General features: G+C 38.3%; 1 protein-coding gene across 1 annotated transcript in view; it reads left to right on the forward strand.

The window, feature by feature from the left end:
• adcy1b (adenylate cyclase 1b) overlaps window positions 1-24430 on the forward strand; it is a 94856-nt gene that overhangs the window by 57334 nt on the left and 13092 nt on the right. Inside the window, exons 6-14 of the mRNA XM_066682121.1 lie at window positions 6943-7101; window positions 7679-7820; window positions 9696-9851; window positions 14052-14246; window positions 15118-15215; window positions 15565-15649; window positions 18716-18805; window positions 19885-20147; window positions 22792-22924. Coding sequence (XP_066538218.1) covers window positions 6943-7101; window positions 7679-7820; window positions 9696-9851; window positions 14052-14246; window positions 15118-15215; window positions 15565-15649; window positions 18716-18805; window positions 19885-20147; window positions 22792-22924 — 1321 coding nt within the window. The remainder of the gene's footprint in view (window positions 1-6942; window positions 7102-7678; window positions 7821-9695; window positions 9852-14051; window positions 14247-15117; window positions 15216-15564; window positions 15650-18715; window positions 18806-19884; window positions 20148-22791; window positions 22925-24430) is intronic.

A 24430-nucleotide genomic window follows, 5' to 3' on the forward strand; every position in this document is an offset into this window, starting at 1 on the left:
ATTCTTGCTTTGGTTTACAAATCCCATTTCCGTAAAAGTTGGGACATTTTGTAAAGTACTTTTGATTTCTTAATTCTCTCAAATATTTATCTGATTGAGAAGTAGAAAGTAAGCTGGAAACATGGAGAAATAAGTCTGTATATGTTAAAGTCGGTCACCATTGTTGAACATACATTACCTTCCAGCCCTCAGATGGCACTGGATGAGAAATCACTATGATCTGAAAAGACATTGGAAATGTGTGCTGTGGTCATATTGAGTTGTTTGTGCAAAAAATTAAACTGACCTTGTAATGTACATTTAACAGAATTTGCACTCAAGAAAATAGGGTACATATACAGGGGGTCCTCAACTTACGACGTTGATCCGTTCCTACGTCGCATCGTAAACCGATTTTCAGTGTAAGTCGGAACATACGTACATACTGTACGTAAATAACATACTGTAAGCACTTATCCTATCCTAACACGCGTAACCGCGTATTCTTCTGCCGCGAAACACAAAGTTCGCATTACGACATTTACGACGCAAAACCACTTAAGTCGAAACAAGGCTTTATACAGTAAATGGGAGATGTGTCGTAACCACGAAACATCGTAACTCAGGACTGACGTAACCCGAGGACCTCCTGTATATAGTGAATTTAATGCAAATAAACACTGTCATTGATCTAGTGAAGTAAACCTGTGATAAATCTGTGTGGCAAATAAAAAAACTATTTATGTATTAAACCCTGCAGTATTTGAGATTGGTGGCAATTTATGACTCACTCCGGATTTTATGATGTAACTTTACAGACATAATTAACTTCAGCATAATTAGTAGCTAATAAGAAATAATTTGTTTGGAAAAATGTATAGTTATAGCATCAGTTTCTCCTATAGATAATGTTTAAATTAAATTTCAAACAAATCTGAGCAAAGTTAGCATTTGTGTTGTCACTTGGACATTAAAGTTATTTTGTCTCAGCTTTTAAACACATGCACTTACAGACCAAATACACATTTTTTTTAATTGCACCAACTAAGATTGTCCCCTCGTCTATGCATCTGAAACACTTTGGACTTAACTGCTAATTGTCTTAGATAGGATTGCTTAATTTTAGTGCATTTGATTTGTCTGTGCTTGTTAGTAGCTGATGGAAAGTATTTAAATATATTAAATCTGCCTCTACTACAGAGTATGAAATGCCAGGTCGACTACATGCCAATTTCATGAAATTTAACCTTTTTATTTTTTTTAAAGCCTATTTTTTTCAAATTCAAATAGTGGACACACCCCAAGTCTTGCTTTTCCCATAGTACAATAAATCACAAGTTGCATTCCTACTGTAGTGTGTTTCTGTTAAAACAAAAGATGTAGATATTGTTCTTCACTGAGAAGCTTCAGTTAGAACTGCATATAGTCAGAGCCCATCAGGATGCAGGACGGATGCTGGGGTTGCAAGGAGGGTCAGGAAATCTCAGCTGAGTGTTGCAGTCAAGCTTTTACAGCTAGCTTCAAAACACACGGCCCATTTACATGCTTTGAGAGAGGGGGAAAGTGAGAGAGGGTGTAAGAAGGCAGGGTGGCAGAGTGACAGAGGTAGAATGAGGTAAGAAAAGAGAGAGAATAAATAGAGGGAGATGGAGACAACGTAAGGAGAGAGAGAGAAAAAAAGAAAGACATGCACTCCGTGTCTGCCTGAACTCCAAATGCATAACCAGCTTCCGCATGGCATTCAGAGCACAGCATAACTGACTGTTCATCTGAGGAGCACACACACACACACACACACACACACACACAAATGGATGCAGAGAGAGTGGGGATGACTACAAATGAATGAACCAGAGGAATGATGGAGGAGGCTCAGTGCTGAAGCCTCTACTCACGTCTCTGTATGTGTTTTATGATATCTAATCTTTGTACATTACATAGTATGCATCATGATACAATAAACAGGTACAGATGAATCAGTCACTAAATAAAAATTAATAAAGTTAGATGATGGTATAATGGGCTAACAGTTAGGACCAGCTATTATGGCATTATATAAGATTAGCTACAAACCAGTGTGGCCTAGGGGGCTGTGAAGCTAACCAGCATTGGCTGTGGATCATTGGAAGTGATGGAGAGCAATTCAGTTGGGATGATTTGCGGTGGTGTTCATCATCCAACATCAGTACCTGACCTCACTTGTTCTCTCAAGGCTGAGTGTCATCAGATCCTCACTGTAAAGCCCCAGCATCTATTACAAAGCTTTCCCAGAAGAGTAGAAGGTGTGAATGCTCAGAGAAGCACAAGCTACCTATTGATACCCTTGATTTCAAAAGAAACTTAGGATGACCAACTTTAAACGTGTATTGTAGCACAAAGAATGCTCTGGATAGCATACGTTCATGAATGGGTGATTTTCTCTAAGGCACCATTGGGATATTTAAGAACAGAGAAATGTCTAGGCGTCCAAGGACTGGAGGTGGCCACAGGTGTGTTACTGATTGGATACTTATCTTCCTCACTGTGGTGCAGCATTTCTTTCATTTACTGGAGGGGACTGCAGCACTGCTGCTGATGCCTGCATATTCTGCTCTAGTCATTTCAATTCCCAGAGACTTTGGGAATAAACTGTGGTTCTAAGATATTGGACTGGAAGTGAATTTGTTGGGTGACCTTAAAGAGAAACAGAAGGATCGGCAGAACAGTTTTCTAACCTGAGCTTTCAGGAAATGATCAGTTCCACATAGAAACGTTTGCTTGTTCCTCAAAATATTTGATTTGCATTGTTTCTACAAACCTCTGTCCAATAAAGCTGTAACACTATGTGTAAATACAAGAAAAAACAGAAGGCAAGGTAGTGATTAATCATTTCCTTTTTTTTTTTAATCAAAACACAATTTGAACCTCTCCCTGCCGTTCTCTATGAAACACCTTCCTTTCTTGAAGATTCTTTCAGTACTATGTGAAAATCAAATGTAACATTTTACAAGGTGTCCCAAATGTAAGGAGACAAAAAGAAAGCAAAATGGTGATCCAATTTTAGACACAAGATATAAGTGAAACACAAATACCTGTTAAGCGGTGGTATACGGGTGTTATGGGTGTTTCCTTTCTTTTCTGCCTCCTTACTTTTGAATATAATCGAAAGTGAAATAATCAACGTCATGGCTGAAAATTTCCACTTTGAAACTGCAGTGTACAGATGACAGGGTGCACGTATTTGCATATTTAACAGTAAATACTAATATATTTGAATATGAAAAATGTAGTGAAGTGCGGCACGGTGGCGCAGCAGGTAGCGTCGCAGTCATACAGCTCCTGGGGCCTGGAGGTTGTGGGTTCGATTCCCGCTCCAGGTGACTGTCTGTGAGGAGTTGGTGTGTTTTCCGTGTGTCCGAGTGGGTTTCCTCCTGGTGCTCCGGTTTCCTCCCACAGTCCAAAAACACACGTTGGTAGGTGGATTGGCGACTCAAAAGTGTCCGGAAATGTGTGTGTGTGTGTGTCTGTCTGTGTTGCCCTGTGAAGGACTGGCGCCCCCTCCAGGGTGTATTCCCGCCTTGCGCCCAATGATTCCAGGTAGGCTCTGGACCAACTGCGACCCTGAACGGGATAAGCGCTTACAGAGAATGAATGAAAATGTAGTGAAGTGTGAAAATTGAATGTGCTCACATACACAATGCACACTTGGGCCAGACATTTTCTATGTTCTGTTCCCACAAAGATATGAGAAATGGAAAGGTAACATTTGCAGACCTGTGAATGTGAGAATTGTCATCCTAAAATACCAGGATAGAAATGTTATGCACCTCACTAAGCTGATGAGCAAAAGGCAACACCTGGTTCAACGTAGGCATTGTGCTTTAGATTTACTTTCACCTCAACCAAAGGACCCATTTCTGTGTAATTAAAACACTCCCAGAATATCGCAGATGAAGTTGAACCACAGCTAGAACACAGTCCTCATTGAAGACTCCCTAAAGTCACTGATGAACACTATACAGGCAGAACTGAGCTGACCAGATAACACATTTTCAGTCATTCATATTTTTATCAGAATGAACAATTATTTGTTTGTATCAAATTGAAACTCTAGTGCACTAGGGGCAGTGAACACACACCCAGAGCAGCGGGCAGCTACCCCGGCACCCAGGTAGCAGTTGTGGGTTAGGTTCCTTGGTAAAGGGCACCTTAGCCATTCTTCCTGGAAGCAAAGCATGAAAACGCCAGCGGTCCGTGTCCTTCAGTTTTGTCTTTTGGCCACAGTTCTGACATTTCTGTAGCCTAAAGTTGCTACCCCATTAAACATCCAAGGTGACTAATTGATTGTCTGGAGAACTCATAATATTAATATGAGTATATAGAATATACTGTACAGTCAGCGGTAAACAAAGTAAATGCAATTGCTATTGTACATAAGTAGTATTTTTTAATGTATCTAGTCTGACATATTTCCATTTTGGGTGAATCTTAATTTTTACTCCACTATATTATTCAAATTTGTCATTTTGGCTTTTGTGTGCATAAAAACAGAGCATGTCAAAAAGAAAGTGCAAAGCAAAACACCAGTCAGCGTACAGTGCACTCATTTGTGAACCTGTGTATAAAGCAACTAATGTTAACTAATGTAAAACGCTATGCAACCAAGTGGTAAATAAATCTTAACTTTCATTGCCACCTGGTTCTGTCTAATTGAAATAGTTTGCCTTTGGTGTTTTGTGCTTATGATAACTTGGTATCAGACTAGTATCAGACATTCAATAAAAAGATTGGTGAACCAAGAGTGAAACTTTTTTCCACTTAAAATATGTTGATTATGTAAAAGTCTTGTTATGAAAATTACAATAGGACATTAGAACCATAATAAAACATGATATTTTACTTTTGATTCTCGAGTGGAGGTCTAAAGGGAGAACTAATATTACTAAGTATAATTTTAACTTTGTTATCTTTACTTTAAATCAAATACATAATTTGGTACTTGGTTCACCACTTATAACAGAATTAGTGTCTAGTGCACAAATAACATACACCCACAGTGCTTAACCCTATGGAGTCGGCGGTTCGCCAGTGGGATATAACTGAAATTCCACCTAAACACGTATATAACTCTGCGACATTTTATCCTAGGAAAAAATTCAACATACCCTGGAAACCTTGAAGTGTCTACTTTTCAACTGTAGATATATATAGGTTGATATCAAATATATTTTTATATTCTTGTGAGAGAGGCATAAACAATAAGAGGCCCATTATTGGGGCGCGAACCTTTTTTTCGGCCCGTTCACACTTGCTGCCATTCATATATTAGAACGCGATTAAGTCAACCAGGATTCCCCACATGACAAACCTAATTAACACATCGTGAAAACTTGGGGGGCAGGGCTTTCCAGGTAAGTTCAAAGTTCAAACTATTAAATATCTTGTCTGTTTACGTTTTTTGTTTAAATACTAGACAAAATTGGTAACAAGTCACTGCCTTCTCTCATCTTTGAGGCTTGTAAAAACACTAATTTCTTTGCCATGCCTGATACACTCAAACAAGCACTACATACACACTCTACAAATAAATCAGAGTCACTGCTGTGCTACGAATTATCATGTCTACCTAATAATAAAGTGGTAATTTAAAAATAATCAGTTGGTTGTGCCAAACCTTGCTAATGCTTATGACTGAATACCATCAAATCTTCACAGAAATGTTTCAGCAACAGATCTAGCATTTTTAAAAAACGGATAACCTGATTTTCAGGACAAATGAAAAGTGTTACTGCTTGTAAACATAAATCACACAAACTTCTGCACAGACTCAGACACTTGCTTTTGAATATTGTGGTCAAAGCTGAGAGAGAGAGATAGAGTGCTCTATAATGTGAATGGACAATAATCCCTCATATTCAGGCAGACTCCTCCTCCTGTTGGCAGAGGAATGGCCGGTGTTTAGGGAAAAAGAAGTAGACCCTCCTGTGGCTTATCTTTCTTTACCATACATATACACACACACACTTTCAAACACTCCCTCAACAGGAGAACATGCCACTTTCAGAGAGAAAACCAAACCTAGTGGTTGTGAGAAATTGGCCATTTTGATTGAATATGTGTTTGGGAGTGAGAGAGAGAGAGAGAGAGAGACATAAGAATTCCATTTTAAAAAGCTGAAATAAGTAAGCTTACCACTTTCTGGGTTTTCTATTTTGTTTAATGATAATCGACATATGCACGGATATGAATATGCACCAAAATGGCTGAAATATATAAAGCTGACGTATAAAGCTGACAATAAATAAATGTTCACTGAATGTCACCCAAGAAATGCTGACCAGGGCAGGAGAATCAAGGAAACTTCATTTTAATTACCATTAAACATCTAAGGCTGAATCTCATATGTGACCCTCCTCACGATATAAAGCCGTTCTTATGATGTGACATTTGCTTTCTTCCGCTAGATAGTGTTTATAGTATTGGAAGTATTGGATTATAGCTCAATAAAAATGGTTTTCTGACATGTTATAAACTATTAAGGTGCAGAGGTATTTATTTCATGGCTTTACATACTCCTCAATAAAGGGATTAGTTTTGACATTTCTTTGAGGTGATTTTTTTTAATATTATTTCACTGTGTATGCTTTTCTTATCTCAGATAAATATGTTGTAAATAATATATTTCATAGTTCTGTCTTCTAGATGTCAGTTAAAACAAAAACCTTTGCTTAGTTCATGTTTTTGGTCACACAAAACATTCATTATATACATTTCAAAGTCAGAATTAGTATTTCCCTGTCATTGTCAATCAAAGGTTTTTCCCAAATCTAATGTACCACCTGTTTTTGCTGACATCTCTGTGCACCAGTGAGTGGGGAAAGTAATATTAGTCAATAATATCATATTTAAATTCCCCTACCCACCACCATCATTCAGTAGCCCTTTCTCTTCTCCTGTAATTGCTCTGCTCTTCCTGTCCTGCAGGTCAGTCGCAGAGGCCACTGAGGTTGACCTGAACATGCGCGTGGGTTTGCACACTGGCCGAGTGCTCTGTGGTGTTCTGGGGCTTAGGAAGTGGCAGTATGATGTCTGGTCCAATGACGTGACCCTGGCCAATGTTATGGAGACTGGGGGGTTGCCTGGGTGAGAATAAGACCACCGACAGAGCTCTAGTAAAAATGTTATTTCACACCCAAACTCCACACTCTATGTTCATGATGGAAATATGGAAAAATGATTAAGTATCATACTATTCCTGGCTGTCAGGAAGCCTTCCAAGGATTTAAAAAGAGCTGCTGAAGTTCATTTAATTCCACATTCCTTGGGGATTTCAGTTCAAATTTGTGTTCCACATTTGAGCCTGGACTGCTTTTATATGTAGAATGTTACAGGGCAGCCAGTCAGAACAGAGCACTTTTACAGAAATCATTTACCAATTCTGAGTTAAAGAGATTTTTTTTTTTCTGAACAGACTGTTTTATTGGGAATTAATTTTCACTACGAATGAAAATTGATTTATTATGGAGTTGTGATAGAATTATGGTCATTTTGTAGTAAAACAATAAAATACAGTGTAAGTTTTATATATTATAGCTTTTTCAATTTGTTGTTTCAGCATACCTGGAAATTAGATATTAGTTCTTTGGAATGTCAGTGATTCTTACTGTTGATTGGTTGCAGATTGTTGTATAAGTTGGTGTTTATTCCCCCTGACCAACAGGAAAGTACACATCACTCGGTCAACGTTGGAGTGCCTAAATGGAGATTACGAGGTAGAACCAGGAAATGGACAAGAGAGAAATGCCTTCCTGCAGAAACACAACATCGAAACTTTCTTTATAGTGCCATCACACCGGAGAAAGGTGTGTTTGTGTTAGAGTTGAATGTTCCAAAGGTTTAACTTATTTTGTCCTCCTGATCTGCATCAGCAATTTACGTCTCATTCGGGTTGGTCTGGTTGGTCTGTACATAACACATACAACCTATTCAGCTAGCCACGTGTGGGCCTCAACCAGCTGTCTTGTTAAAAACATTTTTAATCAATGCTTTGATTAAGTATATATGTGTAAATCGGTCATGTAAAATCAGATTTATATGTTTTTGTTTTTATAGGTGATGCTGTAGGGACAATTAATGATTGTGTTCAACACTGGCTACTTTATAGAGTACATACTACCAGATGTTTTCCTGCTGGATTTTTGAAGGACCCATTAAACATATCCATTTAAACATATTAGCAAATGTGGTTCTCCATGGAACCAAAAGTGGTTCTTTATTACTCAAAGAAACTTTTGTAGCGCCTTTTATTTTTAAGAGTATAAAATAGAAAAAAACCTACTGATGGAATGTACAATAGGATTAAACAATGGCATTAAAAACCTATAAGCACTAACTTTTTTCATCAGGTCTTTAAGCATCACTAAAATGGCCATAGTAGAACTGCACCAAAATTGACAAGTACACTAATTAATGTGAGAAATATTTTATGTAAATTGCCTCTGAGCTTTCAGTCTTTTTTCTCAGATGTTTCCAGGCGAAAACCTCCTAAACTTCACTTCATCAACTCTTCTAAGAGTTGCGCATTAACTCAAATTAAGAGTTGGTAAGAGTCTGTCAGGGAACTTGTCTGTACCAGTCGAAAAGAGCCTTGCTTATTCAGCAGCTCGTTCATGGCTGGCTGATCAAGCTAATACTCTTAGAGTGAATTTTACTGCATGAGGATCAGCAAAAGACAAACCTGAGATGCACAAGCCTCCACAGTAATCCATGAAGTTTAAACGCTGCCCTGGACCCGTTCTTTAAAATCCTATTACTATATTAGCATAGAAAAAGCTCAAAATGTTAGCAGGGCTAACAGCAATGGAGGTCATTTAGGGTTTTTGTAATGGTGGCTACTTCCAGAGTTCATCATTTTAAATAGAAGCCACATTTAGAGGTAATGTTTTAAAAGGGCAATAACTAACTTTAATCACTAGAAAGTTTTATATAATATATTTTTTTTAATGTGCAACTCTACAAGGACTACTAAACAAGGACTACTGATGTGCAGACTGACCAATTAAATGTTTACAGAGAAGGTTATCGACCAATAACAGTAACTCTACATTCAGACCGTCCAATCAGAAGATTTTAGGCTCCTTCACCACGCCCCCTTCTCACTCAAGCGAACCAATCGGAGTAGGGGAGGGCGGGACTAGTTTGTGAACGAAACGCTTCTCGAAGTTCTATGTAAGCTCTAGAAAAACAAAATCCCGAACGTTTGTGAAATTCTGCCCAGACATTTTTTTTAAGTCTAAAAAGAGGACATGTCCGGGTAAAAGAGGACATCTGGTCACCCTATGCACCTCACATGAATCACATAAATCAGTTAATACTGATACAGGGTTGGCAATATTTAAAATAAGATTCTCGTGAAGTAATGGTTGTTTCCAATGCCTTCATAGCAAGAGTTGTTGCTACTCTTGGCTCAGCACAACGGAAACTGCACTATGTCTATCCGCACTATGTCTTTTGGTGGAGTGTAGGAAACCACTTAATCCTCCATCGCCCTCTATCCTGATTTCAGAACAGTGCTGTATAAATGAATTACACTTTAGAGGAGCCCTGGAGCAAAAACACAAAATCTTACAGAGTGTTGCTTTAAAAATCTATTTTAAAAAAAGCTTTTGAATGGCTATAAATGAATGAATTAATTCTTAGGCGAGTTGATATTAATGTGCCTTTTTTTCTGTCCTCAGATCTTCCCTGGGCTGATCCTTTCAGATATCAAGCCTGCCAAAAAGATGAAATTTAAAACAGTATGTTACCTGCTAGTGCAGCTCATGCACTGCCGCAAGATGTTCAAGGCTGAGATTCCCTTCTCCAACGTTATGAACTGCGAGGACGGGGACAAGGTATGTGTGTGTGTGTGTGTTTTTGTGTTTGCTTGTGTATGTGTCTCTCTCTCTCTTTTTGACATTACACTTCAAACTGTTCTATTCCATAGCCAAGAATCCTAATCTACTTTAAGTTACATCCATTGTGGACACAGACATTAAAAGAACAATAGGTGGTAATTGTTTACCTTAAAATTACACTTGCAAAATCATTGGGATGCTCCACTGACTTGTACTAGGAAGAATAGATCCTCTGTTGTTGCTGCTCTGGACTCAGTACTGAAGAGATTGCACTATGTAGGAGCATATAGGAGGGTAGGAATGTGAGTGAGGGTTAAATATGAGTGATTAACAAGGCCTTACTTTGAGTTTTTTTGCATCTGAAACAAAGAGTAATCATACATGCATTATATTCTTATGATTAATTATATGTTACATCCAAGCTTAATAATTTAAACCAGAAACCAACATTTTTGATTGTAGGTGAGTTAATAAGTAAAATAATAAATATATCATTCAATTAACAAGAAAACAGTCTAAAGGTAGTACAGTAGAGGAACAAGCTACTGTTTAAACATCCTGAACCTGGAAAGTGTCCTGTAATCGCACAGAGCTTGAAACTGTCAGCTGTGGAGTGTCAAGGGTGTCTGCTACATGTGCCCTAATACTTTTTACACACACACACACACACACACACACACACACACACACACACACACACACACACACAATCACAAGAGTGTTTCTATTCACATTGTTCCATTTCATCCGCTGTTTTCTCTGGCTCCTGCCTCCCTAGTGTGATGTCTCTCAGCAGGACACATCTCTCTCTCTCTCTCTCTCTCTCTCTCTCTCTCTCTCTCTCTCTCTCTTTCTCTCTCTCCTGACCTTTTCAGCATGTGTTTTATTTTCTCTCTGATTCAGAAACATGCTCTGATGTTTTTTTTTTTTTTTTGCTCTGTGTTAATTGTGGAGGCTCCCTGATGTGGAGGAAATAGGGTTCTTTATTTTTAGATGCTCTTTCCTTAAACATATATGCATGTGCGTATGTGTGTGTGTACATACATACATAAATACACATACATCACTTCATATATATTTAAACATCACATTGTGTTAGTGCACTCTGAATAACCACTGTAAAGACTAATTATTACTCGGGCTAAACATAGAAATTATTCAGAAAGGGTATAAAAACAAACACCATCTCTTGGAAAGATAAACCAATCCTGTTAAATCGTACAGAAATATGCATGACTTTTGTATTTGAAGAATATTGAATATTATTATGGGGTGGCACGGTGGTGCAGCTGGTAGTGTCGCAGTAACACAGCTCCAGGGACCCGGAGGTTGTGGGTTCGATTCCCGCTCCAGGCGACTGTCTGTGAGGAGATTGGTGTGTTCTCTCTGTGTCAGCGTGGGTTTCCTCCGGGTGCTCTGGTTTCCTCCCACAGTCCAAAAACACATGTTGGTAGGTGGATTGGTGACTCAAAAGTGTCTGTAGGTGTGAGTGTGTGTGTCTGTGTTGCCCTGTGAAGGATTGGCGCCCCCTCCAGGGTGTATTCCCGCCTTGCGCTCAATGATTCCAGGTAGGCTCTGGACCCACCATGACCCTGAACTGGATAAGATCTTACAGATAATGAATGAATAGTATTATGCTGTTATATAGGATTCTAACGTTCCAAACTCAATGCAGTTACCAACCATGTATGGATACAGCCTAGCTTAATGTAAATCTACTCACAACGACACTTCAGTTCTTCATTTATATTCCCACACTGTTCAATATACATTTGCATTAATCTCTTAAACATACTTTAAGCCAATCCAGTGAAATGGTCAAATTATAATCCAGAATGGACACAAACTGCTGTGTGATGGGATGGCTTGTGAAAAGCTAAGGCCTGGAGGTGAGGCTGTGATTTGCTTAATCTTGAGTAGCAGAGGTGCTGGGATAGAGTGCATTCGGGCATGTGCAGCACACAGCTGTCATCTGCTGCCCAGGTCAGCATCACTCAGTCTCAGGAACACACAGTGGACACTGCTAGCACAGGGTCAGTCTCACTAAGAACATCTAGGTTGATCACATTTGTAGTGAGGTTTATAAGCCTGATCTGCCAATCTCTGTATATGGTGAGCATATAACATCAGCTGCTTTGCATTTCAAAAGGCTGTGATGGATTTGAACCTGACACTAAAGTGCAAAAGTGTTCTTAGTTCCCTGTTTTGTTTTTTTTTTACTTCTTCTTCTTCATATTTAGCATACCATTATTTCAGGTCCTTACACAAATTCTAGAGGTGGCGATTACTTGTTTGACATGTGGAGTTGGATTGCCTTTTTCCTTCAATGAATGAAATGAAAGTATCAACCCTTTTATGTTTCTCAATATGGCTGATGAATTTAAGTTAAGTTAAGACCTCATTTCTGGCCACAAGTACCATAAGTGGTGATATTTTTACAGAAAACAATCTGTGATAGTGGGGCGGCATGGTGGTGCAGCAGGTAGTGTCGAAGTCACACAGCTCCAGGGACCTGGAGGTTGTGGGTTTGATTCCTACTCCGGGTGACTGTCTGTGAGGAGTTTGGTGTGTTCTCCCTGTGTCCGCTTGGGTTTCCTCCGGGTAACTCTTTGTGAGGAGTGTGGTGTGTTCTCCCTGTGTCTGCGTGGGTTTCCTCCCTCAGTCCAAAAACACGATTCGCGTGGATTGGCGATTCAAAAGTGTCTGTAGTTGTGAGAGTGTGAGTGAATGTGTGAGTGTGTGTGTTGCCCTGTGAAGGACTGGCGCCCCCTCCAGGGTGTATTCCTGCCTTGCGCCCAATGATTCCTGGTAGGCTCTGGACCCAGCACGACCCTGAACTGGATAAGTGCTTACAGATAATGAATGAATTTGTGATACTGATGAGTGTTACATTAGTGTAACTAAATTTATACATAGGATAAGATGTAAAATATTGTTTGCCAATCTATTAGAGCTTGACATAGGGCCCACACCACTCTTTACCTATGATCTATACAGCAGACCAATGGCTGTTTATGATCCAATCAAAACCCAGTTATGCTCAACACCTAAAGTTACTCATTGGTGCCCAGACCATGTGCACTCAACACACCAAGGCCACACACCTTCAAGCTACAAGCACACTCAAGCTAGCATTAGAGCCCTTTTATCCATATCCGTAACTCCACACTGGCCTCCCTGGTGACTATGAGCGTACTGACCCCACTGGCACTGTTAATGCATGCTCAGTGCCACCAATTTCATGTGAACCTTTCATGTGATACATCATCAGTGACTGCAATAACACAACACAGTACCCCACTGACCTGCCTTGCCTTCCACATTTAAAACATTTAAAGTATTTTTCCCCCACTAGAATGTGTTCTCCTTATATGCAACCACCGACTAGATCTTTCTGCTACTTCTAATAACTTTCTTCACAACTGCCCCTAGTTTTCTACTCCTAATAACAAACTGCACAAGCAGAGATGTGGCAGACTTTGCTTGATTCCACTGGTCTTATGCCCCTGCCCCCTGTAAACGAGTAGCTCTAATCTTGAACTAAAAATAACAAATGTGGGATGCCAAGCATATCTTTGTCTATCAATTTATAATTGTTTACTTATATTGTGGTCACATAGAGTATGGGAGGGGCTGGGGGGCTCACTGGGAGCTCCTAGCTAAGTTTTATTATTTTGAAGTTGTTTTAGGGTTTATATGGAGTTAGGGTTTATTGTGTTTGTGTTGTTGTGTGTTGGACTTGTGTGGCGATTTTACCTGGTAGGGCTTTATTCACCTTCCAGAATATTTGGTGGAGGGTGGATAAGAGTCTCTGACAGTTCCACCATATACCAAGCCCAAATTGCTGCTTGTTCTCTTGCTTCCTTTTCCCTATGCCCTTTTAAGAGCTCAGTAAAAGTTGATTAAAATGCAGTAATGCATTGCTGTTGGATTGCTGTGGCATTTTTAAAAAAGCATGTCACAGATGCTCAGAGAACTCTGTCAATTTGTGGAACAGGGGTATAATATGTGCCCATTTATAATGGTTCTTATATCTATCTATAACTGTTTATATTCTGTAGAATATATCTATATTCTGTTTACTCTGTGTTAATTTGATTTTTCACAAACCACTCATTTAACTAAGATCTTAAAGCAACAAGTACATACAGGATCCATAACATCTCTCTTTTTGCTCCGTCTCTGCTTTGTTCACAGAGGAGGGTTCTCCGCTCGGCTCCGGAGAAGTTGCGGAACCGGACATCTGTCTCTGCCAATGTGACGCAGAGCAGCCCAGGGACGCGTGTGAACCGTTACATCGGCCGGCTGATAGAAGCACGACAAACAGAGTCAGACACAGCTGACCTGAACTTCCTCACTCTCATGTACAAGTGCTCAGAGCGTGAGAAGAGGGTGAGCCCTAATATCTATACACTACAGAAAGATTTGATTACAACCATCAACCAGATCAGCTGTTAAGAAACTGCTAAGAAATGATCTTTTACAAGCTTTTTTCCAAGTTCCAAGTATACACCCAAGACGGGACAGTGTACATGTTAATAGGATTGTTTTGGAATATCTCTACATTTCTCAAGTACTGAAATTTTTTTTTCAGTTCTTACATTTTCATTTAGACTTTGAACGCACACAAAACAATTTTCAAAAGCCTGGGGATTTTTAATTATTTAATTTATTTTTTATTTACTTATCAACATATTTTGATTGATTGGTATTATTTTAATTTCAAATGGACACAGTATAATATCTCAGAAAAATCTACTACAAAATAAGGCCTATACAATGCTGAATGAGATTGCAATGTTCATAGAAAACGAATATATATTGTTCCAAGATAAAAAAAATAGACCAGTCTTGTTTAGCAAAGCATTTTCCCATGTCACTGTTCTGTCACTGTGCAAAAAATAATCTGTTTTTAAATGCCCTGCCCTTTAGCAGAAATGCAGATTAAATTTGGTCCTGCCACTGTATTTGACCCTCTCTGATGTTGCCTTTAGAGCAGCAGTACAAACATAAAGATAAGCAGCCTAAACTCACTGAAGTTGTCCCCAGTAATGAACCTATGCCTTCCTGGCTCCACCAGAGAAACCACTAGTTAGACCAAAAACAATCAGAAATCACCAGGTAGATCCTCATTTCTCTATTTAACATTGAAAATGTAGCAGACTAACGACCCTCAAGAAGTCTAGAAGGAAAGTGACTGCTGATTTTCTTACTGTATAAATCCAGTTAACTTATCAAACATGACTTTGTTTTCTCTTTTTAGTATCATCACCTACACGATGAATACTTCACTGGAGCAGTGGTGCTCTCTCTAATCCTAGCTGCCTTGTTTGGCCTTGTCTACCTTCTCATCATGCCACAGTAAATATAAAGCCTTCACTCCCTTTTCAAACCTACGTTTAGTTAACCTCTGCATTATGCTAATGCATTAGAATGTTTTACACTAATACAGTTTTATACTAATACATAATACTAATATGGAATGAAAGCTGTTTGGGGGACAAAATTGTGTTATGCTAAAAAAAGTAATTCTAACTCACCCTATTCAGGGAAAATTATGTAACCAATTTTAGACACTTTCTGTTTTCCCCTACTATTTCTTACTTGCTCTCATTTTCTGTTTGGTGATTCATGGTTTAAAATCTTTCTGTTAGACCCTCTCTGAATCATGCTACACTCTCTTATTCTCTCTTTCTTTTCTTCATCTCAGGCGGACAGTAGTATTGGTGCTGCTGGTTTTCTGCATCTGTTTCCTTGTAGCTTGTATCATGTATCTTCATGTCACTAGAGTACAGGTAAATTACCATGAACCTAGCACACACTTTTAGAGTTATCATTATTCAGTACTCTACCAATGATGTTTATCTGATTAAAAATAATATTAAAAATAAAAATAATACCAAAAGTGAAATATAGTAAATAAAATAATAATGAAATCTTGTTTTGTGCCAGAAATGAATGGGCTTAACTGGAAAAAATACATATGATGGGGAGCATTTCAAAATTCCATGATACTTTTCATTATATATTCATATGTGGGTGTCTGTGAGAGATTTGTTTGAATTATAATTATAATACATATTATTATTAGTAGTAGTAGTAATTTCAGGATATCCTCCAAATTCAGTATTCAGTGTAATGTTTAAGTAATCAATAGAAGGAAATAGAGAAAGTTTTAATGCTATTTTGAGTTAGATTCTTCATCAGAATTTAATAGCAGAATCAATCATTATACAACAGAACCAACCTATAAGTAGACTACTATTACTAATGCTACTGCTGTTGCTGCTTTTACTATTTTATTATGGACATTTTTATTAACCCCAGGCTAACAGTAGTGTGTATTTATTTCTCATGCATGCTTTAATTCTACATAAGCAAGCTGTACTTAAATACAGAAATTTGAAACTTGTACCAGACATTCAAGTGGTCTATTCTTCACTTTCTGCAGATTTTATTGAATCTTTTTTTATTGAAGCTTAACAGAATCTTACTCAAGGAGCCCAGTTAACCTATTTACTTTTTGTATGTATATATATATATATATATATATATATATATATATATATATATATATATATATATATATATTGCAAGAAAAGGAACATCACTTTAAAGCTGGATGAAATATTTAAAAGTAGCAGTCTTCTTCTTGTTGAAGACGAGTTTTTCCTAGTTTTTTTTCCCCAAGTGGGTGGACTGCAGAAGTTACTAGTCATGTGGCCATCCATGTGACCTACAGAGAGCTCCTTAAAGGCCAGAGCTCACTTACAGAGTTTGTTCAAATCTAAAAATACACAAGGAATCCCTGTAATTGTAATTATCTCTTTATCCTCATGAGAACTGTCAGCACGTGTGGGTTGGAAAGTAAAAAGTCATGTCCAAATTACCTGCTGTAGTTTCCTTCGCTCTGAGGTGATTACTGAAAACAGTCTAGACTGAATCAATGTCTCAGTTTGACTAACTGCTAACTGAGGAACACAGCCTCATTCTGTATTGTGGCGAATACACACACATGTTCAGGTTAAATTATCTTCTTTTCAGGGTGCAGATGAGGGAAATAAAATCTTAATACATATTCACTTTATATATAAAATAATTCATGGGACCTGTCCAAAGGTACCTGCCCTAAGCATTGTCTGAGACATTGTTTTTGACAATGTCTCAGACCCCAACAATCAAATCAGGCCTGAGGCATGTCACTAGCTACAGTTGGGAACGATCAGCTAAATCGAATTTCCAAGCTCTATAAATTGCATGACTTTCATGAATTTCATACCTTGTGCTAGCTAAACTGACTTCCTCTGAACAACGGAACAACTAAATAGCAAAATATTAAAACATAATCAATGCCCACAAGGCAGAGGAAGGTTATACAAAGATAGGCAAGCTTTTTCAGCTTGTGGTTTCTACTGTGCAGAATGTTATTAAGAAATGGCAGTTCAGGGGCACTGTGACAAGATGAGGTCTGGAAGACCCAAAAAGGCAATGCTGGTAAGAAAAACAGACAAAACCCCCATATGACTGCCAAAAATCGTAGATAGTTTTAACTGATTTAAGAGTTGTGGTGCAGTTTTCTACTGTGCAGTATTGCTCGCACAAACATAATCTTCATGAAAGAGTCATAAGAAGTAAATCCTTATTTACGACCTTATCACAAAAACTTACATTTCAAATATGCTAGAGAACATCTGGTCAAGCCAGATGAGTTTTAAATATATGTGCTGTAATAGAAATCTTTGGCTAGAATCAGCAAATGTACATTTAAAGAATAAATGGATCTGCATTTCATTAAAATTTTAAATTGTGAAGCATGAGAGTGGACCTGTCGTGTTTGGAGATTGGTTTGTGACCAGTGGCATTTGCAAAATTATTTGGGGCGAATAAAAAAAATTATAATAAATTAATTCCACAAAATATCATCAAATATTTGAATATTTGAATACAGTGTCAAAGCAGCTGTTAAAAGGCTGAAGCTGAAATATTATGGATTCTGTATCAAGATAATGATCCTAAACATACTTCAAAATCCACAGTGATTCAAGGCTAACTGAAGAGAAACAAACTGAAGGTTTTTCAATGTCTCTCAGAGTCTCCTGACCTTAACATCATAGAAAATGTGTTACCAGACCTTAATGCAAGAATTTATAGACATGTACCTTACTACAAAAAGCATTCAGACTTAACACAGGACAAGTGATGATTTTGATTTTGTGCTATGGAAGACAAAGTCTGTGTTAACAACTCTTTAAAAGAATGCACAAAAGTAAAAGTAAAATCTCTATTTCATTTTTGTGTTGGGTGAAGATGGCTTGATTGAGTGATTAACTGATTGGTTGGTTGATTGTTTCAGTATAATTTTGTTGTGGAGCAGATAACCTGCCATTATTGTGGACCATGGAGGTGACTTCTTGCCTTCAAACCATTCTCAGCACAAACTACTTTAGTTGTCACTGACTTGCTCTCCAGATGACGTAAATACAGAGTAAAAGCCAATAGTTGTTCATCACAGTGTTCAAGGTAAGGAGAAAAGAGAAACACTGACAAACCGTCAACGTCAATTTGTTCAAATTATGTTTCACAATGGCTTTAAAGTCCCTCATCTCCTGCTGTCTGCAAATAAATTCAAAGCCCATTTACTTCAATTTCCTATTTTGTTCGGGATAAAGTCTTTATCGTTAAGTTTGCTGCTTGCCGTTTGACGTCTCTCCTAAGTGGATTTACGAATTTGAATTCTCCCAGCTAATCTCTCTCTCTCTCTCTTATTCATTCTTCATCTCTCTCCCCCTGCCTCTTGCTCCCTCATCCTTTTTTTTCTCCCTCTCTTTTTTCCATCGTGTGTGTCTAACCCTCCTTCTCAGTGTTTTCCTGGGTGCCTCACCATACAGATCCGAACGGTGCTCTGTGTGCTCATAGTGCTCTTAATCTACGCTGTGGCCCAGGCTTGTGTGGTGAGATCATTATCATTATCATCATTGCAATGCTACAAACATAAAGGTTTTAAAAAACTAAAACATAGCAGGCAGAATAGTAGTGAATATAGAGCATTGTTAGTTTGCAACAGATGTTGCAAAAATCTTTAACAAGTGCTAATTAATGCTACATCTTGTTTTTGATCATTTCTTAATGATTAATGGTGACATTATCTAATCATTTAGTACAGATTATTACTGTCTTATGTATTGCGAATTATCTACCGTTATTGTAAAATGTGGTAAAAAAACATCTGGTAATCACAGTAGTCTATGAGGATGTTCCAGATGAAGTATCATAAAGGTGGAAGAATGTTTTGAAAAACTAACAGTTTTTGAAGCCACGTAACATTCATTTGTACATGCATAAATTTGTATAAAACACTTTAAGATATTCCACGGAATATGCAGTTAATAAGAATGATTGACAGTGGCATTTCCTTGGCAACTTATATAGGGCAGCCATTATGGATCCTGCTCAGTCAAATCCAAAAGAAAAAACTATGAAAATGTATAATAATAATAATAATAATAATTGTAAAAACTATATCAAAATACAAAAGCCTGCCTGTGCAACTCCATATATATTTAGACATAATAAATAATAATCATAAAGAAATGTCGGAAAATGAATAAACGGTGGTTTTACGGTGGGTGCTTGCAACTCTAGTGTATTAGTGTTTTATTTGTATAGATCTAACTAGCAAAAGTTATTCATTCTTATTCATAGTTATTCATATAATAATAAAGTCTATATATTAAAAAAATGTGTCATAGTTTCACAGGTCACCTTTGTTTTACTTTTTTCCCCAATTTGTTAAATTCTGGGAATAAAGTACTTGAGAAAGAGCATGTTCAAAATATGTTCTCTGTTTAGTAGTTTTTTAGTATATTAACAAATCATGTCATTTGACAAGGCGGAAACCCATAATTTTGCACACAATTTATATATCAGTAATGATTGTCAGTATTCTGTGTGACAAATAAGAAATGAAATGCTAGTTTTAGGCTGGAAAGTTGATCAAGATGGCTGTTTAACTCTGCCTATTTTTTTTCAGGTGGGCTGCATGCCATGGCCATGGTCCATCAACTCCAACAGCTCTATTGTTATCATCGACTCGGCAGGAGGTGCTAACCGCACCATGGCGGAGCTACCCTGTGACGGGGTGCAGTACGCCTTCCTCACCTGCATCATCGGCACAATGACCATGGCTCTATTTCTCAGAGTCTCCTGGCTGCCCAAAATGCTCCTGCTACTCACAGTGGCGGTCACTTACATCACCATCCTGGAGCTAAGCGGTTACCGCAGAGTCATCACTGGGTCAGTGACCACACATCAGTATGAGAATGTGTGTGTGAAAGAGAGACAGAGAGGGAGAGTTACAAAGTGAGACACAAAGGGAGAAATTCATACACAAAATGTTCTGCTAATTTGGTTTTGTGTGTGTGTGCGTGTGTGTGTGTGTTATTGTAGTTCACCTACCTACATGCCATAGGTTGCTTTTTATAAATTATGACCACTGCACGAGTGCGGTAATTAAAGTAACATACACCAGATAGACCCACTACATCTCAGAGTGCTGTTTTTTAAAGGCTCAGATTGTACTTTTCTGTATTTTGTGTTGATGCTGTTGCTTTAAAAATATTTTCAGCATTTCATAGTTTATCCAGAGTTAACACTTAACAGTGACAAGGTGTAGCCTATTAGCTTTTATTTACGGTTTATATTAGAAACGTTGGATGCAAAATTTTCATTTAAAACAACATTAAGCTAACTTTTTAACAATGTTCTATCAGCACAGCACATTTTTTATAATGTCATCATGGCCTACGGTTTTTCCCCTGCTAAAGCTAAATATAATTTACAGTGTTCCCATCCACCGAAAGTCTCCAGCCCCCCTCAGCTGTTTTTAAAAATAGGCCATTAAGTGACATTTCCATATCTGATAATTAAAAGGTATTTCAATCTCTTTTAATGAAGCCCTGCTCTCTTTGCGAGCTCTCTTTTTTGTTCCACCTCTCCTAAGCATTTGAAGATGAGCAGAGTCTCATTAGTCCCACATGAAGTTTTGAAAACAATCAGGACACAAAAACGGAGTGGCATCAAGCATCCCACCCTCTCAATGAAGGGTATCGTAAGGGGAAATAATGGGAAATAGGGAAAGAGATTGATAAGGATTGATAGCTTTCTACACTGCTGTGTTTAATGCACAACTTACATGCCACTGGGTACTGAGATGTCTGGAACCAAATTTGTACAGTGGTACTATTTAGATTCAATGTTAGTCTAAGGTCAGGGACTGGAGCCTTAAGTTATGAGTCTTGGAGGAGGCCGCCTGATTAGGGAGGTCAGAGGAGACACATTTGTTTTTATCTGAATTAAGAACAGCTCAAAAAAATTAAGATATGTTCTTTTGAAGAGGTGTGAACGCTCCATGAGTTGGTGGAGGAGAGCTGGACAGTGCAACAAGGAATGGAAACGCTACCCTGATCTGTACTTATTTGCAAAGATGGGTTCTGTCCCAAAGAAAAGGGATTCCACAGCCCATGGTTCCTATTAGAGACAGTGTTTTGTGACATCACCGGCTTCATTTCAGAGGGGAGCTGTGGTAGCCGAGATCCAAATGGGGCCCAGGGACCAAAAAGCGTATACAGTTGAGTAGAGTTGGTACCATTCAGTGGTATTGAAGAGCTTGGTTATTGGAGGTCTCTGGCTTGGGAAGTTTGTTTGAGGTTTCTCTCCTGGGGAACTTGTTGGGCAGCTCTGTATTGGGAAGCTTGCAGAACAGTTTTCTGAATTAGGTAGCTTTTTGTAGACCTACTGTTCTACCAGCAACACATATTCTGCAATAACTGAGTTGGTTTGCTTAAAATAAAATAGGATTACTGTGCATAATTGACCATATAGTACACCCAGACGAGATACTGTATATCCACATGGCAGAGAGAGCTAGGGAAAATGATGAAAGTGACAAAAGGGACAAAGCCAGAATGTCCCCGAGCACAGTCCCCATAGAGGGATCCTGTGACACTGTCTGCATAAACTAATTCTACCTGAAATCTACAATCTGTAGCTGTTAATGAGATGCAAGTATCCAATTCAGCAAGGTTGTTTTTGGGTCAGCCAGATGGTTTCCAAACCCTCTGGTGCTTTCCTGCATCCTCCCCCTGTCTAAAAACTGACAGCTTTTTCCCTCTAATTTATTTCCAGTTATATAATCTGAGCTGTTCTTATGTTATGCATCACAGATTCTTTTGTGCATATCACAGTTGTCATTTAATAAATGCTTGTAGCCTCCTTACAGTGTTTTTTTAATCAGTTTTGTTGAGTTAAAATCAGGAAAGGCACTTCAGAAGTATTTGATACTGAGATATATCCCAGCCCAACTCAGAGCTCTGCACAGCAGAGTGTTTTCTTTATTTTAACCTAACTGATTCAGCTTATAGGCTGATTACAAAGCCCCTAAGCTGAGGTTAATCAGGTGAGTTAGAGCAGGGAAGACGATTAATCCTATGGCCAAATGTTTGTAGATAAAAGCTTTCTATGAGGACTGCAATAAAAATAGTTATCCTACAATGTATATTTATTAATGAGCCTTGTGTTGGAGAATCATAGTAGCGTCCAGTTCTTGTAAATGGGATGTTTATTTTGTGGTTATTGCACATGGTACATTCTGTTCGCCGGAAGGTGGGAGCCAATCTGAGTATGTGGAAAGTTGCAAGGATTGCTCAAATTTTGTGCAGATATGTTGAGGTCTTTCCTGACGTCCTTTGGCTGCCATTAATTTAAATAAATGTGACAATTAAAAATAGTTGCAATTGAATCATTACCTGCAGACAAACACTCCATGAAGTCTCAAATAATTTGTGATGAAACCTTGTATACATTGTGTGTTTGAACTGGATGTGTTTAGTGTTTAAGTATGATGAATATAGTATTCATTTGAACTTAATTCTGTCCACAGAGGCAGTGTGGGGTCCTTTAATGTTCGTGGCTATGAGCCCATTCTCTCCCTGCTGCTCTTCTCCAGTGCTCTGGCATTGCACTCTCGACAGCTGGAGCTCAAACTGCGCCTGGACTTCCTCTGGGCCACACAGGTCAGTATCACCAAAACATCTACATACAACAAGCTGTGTGGCAAAGTTTATTTCTTCCAGCATTTCTTCTCCAATGACTGTTATAGTTCCCATTTGCATCAGTAATGGCCTCTACTGTAGGGGGAAGGATTTAGATGTTATATAATTTCTGTGAGATTTGATGCCTTTCACCCACACTAAAGTTGTAATATTAGTTCTGGACCACAAATGCCACTCCAAATCATTACAAACACTGTGGAAGGATACAGGCTACAGAATATGTTTTTCACTGCTCTGCTCTCCACAACCCAGTGATGGGAGGCTTTATAGAACAGGCTCTGCATTAAGTAAAGTGACCTTGCAGCTGTTCCAGAGCTGGGTGTGAACAATCAAAATATGCCACTCGAAAATATACCAACTCTTAATTATAATGAAGGGTTTCTAAAGACTTGACGGCATGAAAATGCTCATTAAAAACTGAATGAAAAAATGCCAAAATTCGAGAAAAAAAAAACACCCAAATATTGCAAAAATAGCTTTATACTTGGACGAGGTGGAAAAGTTAGAATATCGCTAAAGTGCAAGTGCCCAAAAGGGTGATGGAAAAGGGATTTTCTAATAAACCGTGATGTTTCAGCTAGTTTATACACACTGCACATTCAGCACAACACGCGCCGGAGCCTTGGACTGATCCCGCGACCATAGGCTTTTAACTGACTCTCCATGACTCTCTTTCCTCTTCTCTCCTCTCCACACTTTACCCCTCTGTTTTCACACCACCACCTGAGCTTCTTATTTTAGTGCATGTGTGGAATATTGTAGACAAATACAGCACTGCGCAAAAGTTTCTTTGCAAAAGTGGAGTGGATGGAAACATGAACCATTTCACATTTTTTCTGCCAATATTTCTTTGTTGTGCAAAACATTGTGTACTTTTCTAGTGGTGAGGTTCTGCCTAGATTGAGGCCCTGTTCACCTGGCAATAATATGCATCCTAGAAACATAATAAATGCACCCCCAGCAACCACAAAGAGGCTACTTTTCAAATATATACAAGTGTGTGATTTTAATTAAAAAAAAAAACAAAAAAAACATTTTATTTAATTTAGACGGTGTTTTCTCACCATTTACTAGCTCTTTGGTCAGTTTGCATGCTGGAAAAACCTCCAGTGTTTGTATGCAGCCCTGGCTCTGTAAATGGGGAAAAATATATGACTCTCGGCCTGAAATAGCTCAGGCTTTTTCTCTTTGCGTCACTGGCTGAACCATGGCTGAGAAATGACATCTAAAGGCTTTTGAACAGTGGAGAGACCTCCAAAGTTTGAAAGGCATGAAAGGTATTTCTGCTCCAGATGTGTAATTTTAACTTATTTATCAATACAAACTGAAAGAGCTACAGAAGTAAGCGAGTTACAAATGAGTTTCTGTGGTAATTCAAAAAGTGATTAAATTCTTACAGGCAAGTAAAACTCCAACCACAAACATGCTACAGTCCCCTTTTTATATTCAAACATACCGTTCCACATT

The sequence above is a fragment of the Hoplias malabaricus genome, chromosome 9 (genome assembly GCF_029633855.1).
Source record: "Hoplias malabaricus isolate fHopMal1 chromosome 9, fHopMal1.hap1, whole genome shotgun sequence".
NCBI lineage: Eukaryota > Metazoa > Chordata > Actinopteri > Characiformes > Erythrinidae > Hoplias > Hoplias malabaricus.